The sequence below is a fragment of the Hippoglossus hippoglossus genome, chromosome 24, assembly GCF_009819705.1.
Source record: "Hippoglossus hippoglossus isolate fHipHip1 chromosome 24, fHipHip1.pri, whole genome shotgun sequence".
Taxonomy (NCBI): domain Eukaryota; kingdom Metazoa; phylum Chordata; class Actinopteri; order Pleuronectiformes; family Pleuronectidae; genus Hippoglossus; species Hippoglossus hippoglossus.
In genome coordinates this window covers 11,482,387-11,488,747 of record NC_047174.1, presented here as the reverse complement: position 1 = coordinate 11,488,747, position 6,361 = coordinate 11,482,387, and the positions used below count along the sequence as shown (strand labels likewise).

The window sequence follows — 6,361 nt, the reverse complement described above, 5'->3', positions numbered from 1 at the left end:
AATAATAATAATAATATTAAGAAGAAGAATTAAACATGAATTAAAGACAAACATAAGGAAACAGAGATACGGTAAAAAAAATAAGAAAGCCCCAAATATAACAGGTGAAATAAATAATAGAAATAATAGAAATAATAATAACAAAAATAATAACAAAATCTTTCTGTAACAAAATCCCTTAAATATGTTTGAATTTATACTGCGCTCACCTGCTTCTCATGTATTAAAATGAAATTTTAAACATTTTATAAATGATATTTGTGTACTCACTCATATTTTGCATTAAAAAAAATATCCTACTTGTCAAAATGATAAATACGACTTGTTTACAATTATTTTATGGTGGACAATAAAGGCTCAGGCCAATTTGTTTTCCATATAACTCAAACAAGTCTGATTTATATTGTTTATATTGGTCCACCTTGTGTCCTACACCTTGCAGTTGGGCCAACATGACATCTCCCCTTCTTGATTCATCGCCTACACACAGGCCTGTGCACAAACTGGATTCATTGTCCTGACATCTTTCGTCATAATTGTCAATTAGCTCTCATATTTGTCCCTGATTAAAAATATTAGTCTCATTAAACGCCATGTATTTCAATTTGAGGCCCTCACACACTAGCTGTGTGTGTGTGTGTGTGTGTGTGTGTGTGTGTGTGTAAGCATCTTCACGGATTATAGCATCTCCCCACACAACAACATCAGCGGCAGGAAACACACAAAACAGCTGAAGGACAATTTTAAGCAGCCGAGACGGATTGATAAAAATCCATCATTACAATGCGAGGCCGCGCACGAGGAAAGAAAAACAAAACAAAAACAAAAAGCTTTGTTGCCAGTTGCGTCTCGCTTCTTGTCGTGGAGCTGAACAAACGTGCAAAAGACTGAAGTGTTGTAGAAAACAATTACGATTTAATGACAAAAAAGCATATAGAAATTGTGCAATCGTTGATTTCTTTTCTCCACCTCCTTCTTGGTTTGATCACAGATTTCAGGTCAATGCGATTTTGTTTTGGTTTGGTTGATTTTCTTTTTTTCCTCTTTCCACCTCAGACACTCAAATTCAGCTGAAGGATCGAAGTGACGTGTTCAGAATTACACTTATTGTCTTTTTAGGCATTCAAACAATATCAGGCCAAACGTGAGTTATTATTAGAATTATGCAATGTGTCCTTGAAATGCGTTAAATTGTCAAAGAATCTTGCTGTGCGTAATTTCTATTAATTCGTGAAGAAAAAATTAAAAAAATGGAGTTGATTGTTTGGTTATTGATCCACTTTGTTATTGTTAACTTGGCCTTGTGTTCATAAAGTTTTTTGAAACGCAAAAAACTTCTGTAACTCTTCTGTAATTCACATAATAATTCATTTCAGGTATTACGTTTTTCCTCCAGTCATGTACGCCCTTCAGTTGAATTTGTGTTTCTGATGAAAAAAACAAAAATCTATATCTTATCTTTGAATTTGAGTCAGAGAATAAAATCTCCAACTTCGCTGCTGGATTTCCCCATGTAACCCTCCACCATCAGATCAGGTTAATAAATCACAGGATTAAAGTGGCACAAGAGCACGTGTCTGTGTTTGTGCTTTGGCACAGACTGACAGAGAAAACGGACCAAACAAACAAACAAACATACAAACAAACGAAGCCATACGAAAACGAATGGAGATACATCCCACAAATTGTCTTCTCAGTGAATGAATGAGTCATACAGTAGAAGTAGTGGAGCCACTGCGGCCAGAGCTGGTACCAGGATATATTCAGTTTTTTGAATTTTTTTTTTTTGTAATTATCATTATTTTCATATTTTTTCTTTTTTGTTGTTTTTTTTAAATATTTCTGTTGTTTTTTTTCTTCTTCTTCTTCTTATAGGAAAGGAAGGCAAAAATGGGCTGAACTGCTTCGAGTGTTGCAGCCGGACAGTCTTGGTCTTTATCGTTTCACAGCATTTTGGAAAAGTACAGAAATAAGATAATAAACAGCAAAAAACACACTGTAAACAGGCGCCCAGCAAAGTCTGCACGGAAAGAAAAGCATCAACCAATACTCACCATTATCATTAAAATTATTATTAATATTATTGTTATTATTATATAGAATTTATTGCAATGTCAGATTGTTTTCTTTACCACATTAAATAAATAATAAATATACTGATGCATTTTGACATTAGATCCACACATTTTGATTGGTCATGATGATGACATAATAATAACAATAATAGTAAAAACAATAATAATAATAATTGGTTGATATTGGCCTTCATTTTTAACATAGCAGGCTACAGCAGGTGTCTGCCATTTCAGCCCTCTCTCTCTCCCTTTCTCTCTCCCTGTGTGTGTGAATGAAGAACCCCTGTTGCTCTTGTTATGATGGAAAGATGGCGTTTATTTACCCACTCTGAGTCTGACTCTGGCTGCGACTCTTCCACATCACGCCCGGAGCTTGTTTTTATATTTTCCCCCTGTGGACAACCTCGTGTCCACATCAACACACACACACACCCTGCCTCTGTCCCCCTGTTATGACACCTTGAATAATGACACGCCGGCGCCTTGAAGGTGTAGAAAAGCAGATTTGTGATTTCTTTTCTTTTTCTTTTCTCTTTTTTTTTTTGGTTTTCACACGCCAGTCGTATCCCAATGCGCCTGGCAGCCCCGCGCCATGAACCCTCTCCATCATCTCCGCTATGCGTATTTTCTGCGCCACTGTATCTCCCCGCTGTGTCAGTCAAGGGTCCAACATTACAACTGGCTGGGGTCCAGTACCGAGCGGTTCCAGCACAGAGTCAAAGAAATAAGGAAGGACTTATACCTCCGTGATGGGGTCCGTGTGTGTCTCAGGATAAAACTGAGGTCACTGCACAGGAGTCTGTGCTCCGTGGTGAGGAGGGGTGTCCCCGTACATGTCCTCTCCTCCCGGTATCTGTCCCCCAATGGGGGTCATCCTCTTCTCCTTCTGCCGCCGGTTACAGAACCAAACCCTCACCACCTCCTTCTCCAGCTGCAGACTCTCCGCCAGGGAGGTGATTTCCACCGCTCCGGGTTTTGGACATTTGAGAAAATGGCTCTCCAGAGCCCCCTTGACGCCCACCTCGATGGAGGTCCTCTTTTTCCTTTTCCTCCCCTGCGCCGCGATTTTATCCAGGCTGGTGGGGCTCCCCGACGTGGAGTCCGCCTCCTCCAGCCACTTGTTCAACAAGGGTTTGAGTTTGCACATGTTTTTGAAGCTGAGCTGAAGCGCCTCGAACCTGCAAATGGTGGTCTGAGAGAAGACGTTTCCATACAGCGTCCCCAGAGCCAGTCCCACGTCCGCCTGGGTGAAGCCCAGCTTGATGCGCCGCTGCTTGAACTGCTTGGCAAACTGCTCCAACTCGTCGGAGGTCGGCGTGTCTTCGTCTGAATGGTCCTGGTGGCCCCCGTGCTGGTGATGGTGCGAGAGAGACTGCTGGTGGGCCCCGGGGCCGCCTCCGTGATCGCTGAGATGCGGACTGTGGCTGTGGTGGTCCTCATCCCGGAGGGGGTGGTGATGCATCCCCCCTTGCTCTCCCCCCGGCATCAGGCCGAAGCCGGACTGGGAATACACCAGGCTCTGGCCCTCAGATGTCGCCATACCGGGGATGTGCGTGGTGGCTGTGCTGGTTCGCCATGCTCTGGCGTCGTGATGCGCCTGCTGGTGCGCTAGGTGAGGGTGTCGCTGTTGCTGCTGCTGCAGACTGCTGGAGTTCTGCAGCTCCTCTCGGTCACTGTCGTGCAGCACGGGCTTCACGTCCTGCTCTCCGAGGGGACTGGACGGCCAGGGCGCCCCGCTGTCACCGTGAGACAGCGCCGCGATCCACTGGTGCGCGTGGCTGAGCGGATGTCCACCGCCCGGTAACGTGCTGTAGTCGTTCTGGAGCAGGGTGTGCGCGTCCCTGTACGCTGCCGCCTGCTGCATGCTCCCGGACTCCGAGTGCGGCGGCGGCGCGCTGCTGGGGGTGGTGAGCACGCTGTAGTGGTTGGACGTTGCGGTCGCCATAACTATCGGAGCCAGAGTGATAGCTGGAGTTAAAAGGAGGCTGCCTTTGACAGTAACTCTTTTGCGCCACGGGGCAGCTCGGCGTCTCTCTCCAGCATCTCCCGGGCGCTGTGCCAAGGGGACGCAGAGGCGCGCACCTGTGGTCCGCCTCGCTCCGCTCTTTATTGGCCAAGAACGGTTGACAGATGTGGTTACCCCTGACAGCACCCCGCTCATTGGTCACGGGAGATTGTACAGAAACCCCAATCACTCTGCCCAACAATACAAGCAGTCCTGCAGCGTGCTGGAGCACAGAGCGGAGGGAGAGATCGCGCAGAAGAGACCGACCGAGCTCAGCTATAAGAAAAGGAAAACACATTTCTACTCGTTTGAAAGTAGTTTATTCCGCTTGATGTGGGTCAGTGGGTCACATTTATTGGGTCCGTGCGTCAACGGTGCGTAAAAGTTGCATAAGAAACACATGCCTCGGTGTAGTGGCCACATCTTTGCGCACAAGAAAAGAACATTCATGGTCCAAATTCTCAAAACTGCTTAAGTTGATTTAACCACATTCACGTATATTTAAGGTGAGACGCAATGGTTGGGAGATTTTGCGCCATGTGCGGTGATCATGAGGAGAAACTTCCAGCTGCCTCTTTGCCCTCAGGACGCCGTCTAGAGAAGAGGGGCTACGTGCTTCCAGGGCCTCGGCCCCGTTGCCATGGCGAACGCGCTGAATGGAACAACGACGCCCACGTCACAGCTGCAGCTCGCTCCTTCTTTTCGTTCCGTTCCAAAGGGCTCATTGGGGCCGCGCGCTCGGCCGCCGGGACAAATAATGGGGGGCGAGTGGAGAGGGCAACTCGGGGCTAAAGAGAGGAGGCCGCAAGAATGGATCCTTTGCGCCCACCGCGCCCCCTTCCACCTGCTTGTTGGGTAAACTTTGAGATGGGAGCACCCACAGTGGCACGTGAGGTCTGGTTTCCCTAAACTCCTTGGATTTCAGTATTTGGATGAGGAAAAATTATCTCCAGCTTTCAATGCACAAAAAGCAGAGATGACTAACAAGAGTTTAATTTGTTTCCATTATAAACAGTCCCACAATACAACAGTGGTGGAAATAATTTGAACAATTACTCAAGTATTGTTACTTCTGAGATTCCACTTCATACATACAGCAACAGAGAAAAATAATTTAGGAATAATTCAAGATTTTCATTTAAATTTCAAAAGTAATTTTAAAAGTCAAGTGAAAACATGTTTTAAGATGATAAGAAATCGTTATTTCTAAATTCAATGATATTTTCCCACATGTCCAGTTGGTTTATATTCCTCTCTTATATACCTCTCAGGCCAAACCCACAGAAAGTCTTTGAAAAAATAAATATAAGTAAGAATAAGAATAAGTTACCAGCAGCCACATTTTAAGTAAATATAAGGTTTTAGGTTTTGCTAACTTAACTTAACCTAATAAGGTCTGTATTTAAATAATTTGTTTTGTTGGTGGGCAGTGCTCCAGATCCTCGGGGCTATGGGTAATAAGAGGGCCACAACTTTAAACCACAGGATTTTATTCTTCTCCTGTCTTAATTTAATAAACACCAACACAGCAAAACACTCTCAGATTCACAACAGGCCGATAGCGCTGCTCTAGCACGAGGACACTCCTCCCTGCTACACTCATACCTGTTCTACATAAAGCAGCAGCAGGTAGGAACCAATTAACTCGTTGGCAAGGGGACACGCAGAAGCAACTTAAATGTTATACGTGAAATTTATATAAATGGAATAAAGTGCTCGGAATAATAATGAAACAATGACATGTTTAACAGTAAAGTTAATTCTGCAAGTGCACAACAATGCAGTGGAATTATTAATATTTTCATTGTTAACTAAACAGTTACAAAAGAAAGATTCACTTTGCAAATAAGTCATTGAGTAACTAAAAATATAATGTGTACTGTACCATAACTACGATTACAGTTTGAATGGGCTTATTCCTCGGCCTCTCTGTAAATGTATCCAGAGAATACAGAGCTGTATCATCCAGAGCAGCTTCCAGTGGCAACTGTAGTGTTGCAAAGTTTCATTCTGTAAAAAAAAATCCTTTGTTCCAACAGCTTTTAAAGGAGCAAAGTTCTGGTTATTTAGCACCAAACTTGCGCCCACGTCTAGTGTGGTCTGTGATGTGGGCTTTATTGTATATTGTATTTGTCACCTCTTTATTCCTCTGTATTATCTTTATTAATGTTTTTCAGGAAAGCCCCTCTAGAAACACTATGATACCGACACCGGACAGCTGTTCTTAGTTTTAGTGTATCTGTCCCTGACAAATAAACCAAAAATAAATTGATAAACAAGA

At 43.9% G+C, this 6,361-nt stretch overlaps 1 protein-coding gene across 1 annotated transcript; it reads right to left on the bottom strand.

Moving 5' to 3' along the window:
* Positions 1-893: 893 nt before the first annotated feature.
* pou3f2a (POU class 3 homeobox 2a) lies at positions 894-5,170 on the bottom strand. Its single transcript, XM_034580899.1, has one exon. The coding sequence runs from the start codon at positions 4,234-4,236 to the stop codon at positions 2,860-2,862; it is 1,377 nt and encodes a 458-aa protein (XP_034436790.1). The 5' UTR covers positions 4,237-5,170; the 3' UTR covers positions 894-2,859.
* Between the last annotated feature and the right edge of the window lie 1,191 nt (positions 5,171-6,361).

Coding starts and splice junctions, on each gene's coding strand:
- pou3f2a (XM_034580899.1), bottom strand. CDS start 4,236: ATGAGCGGGGTGCTGTCAGGGGTAACCACATCTGTCAACCGTTCTTGG.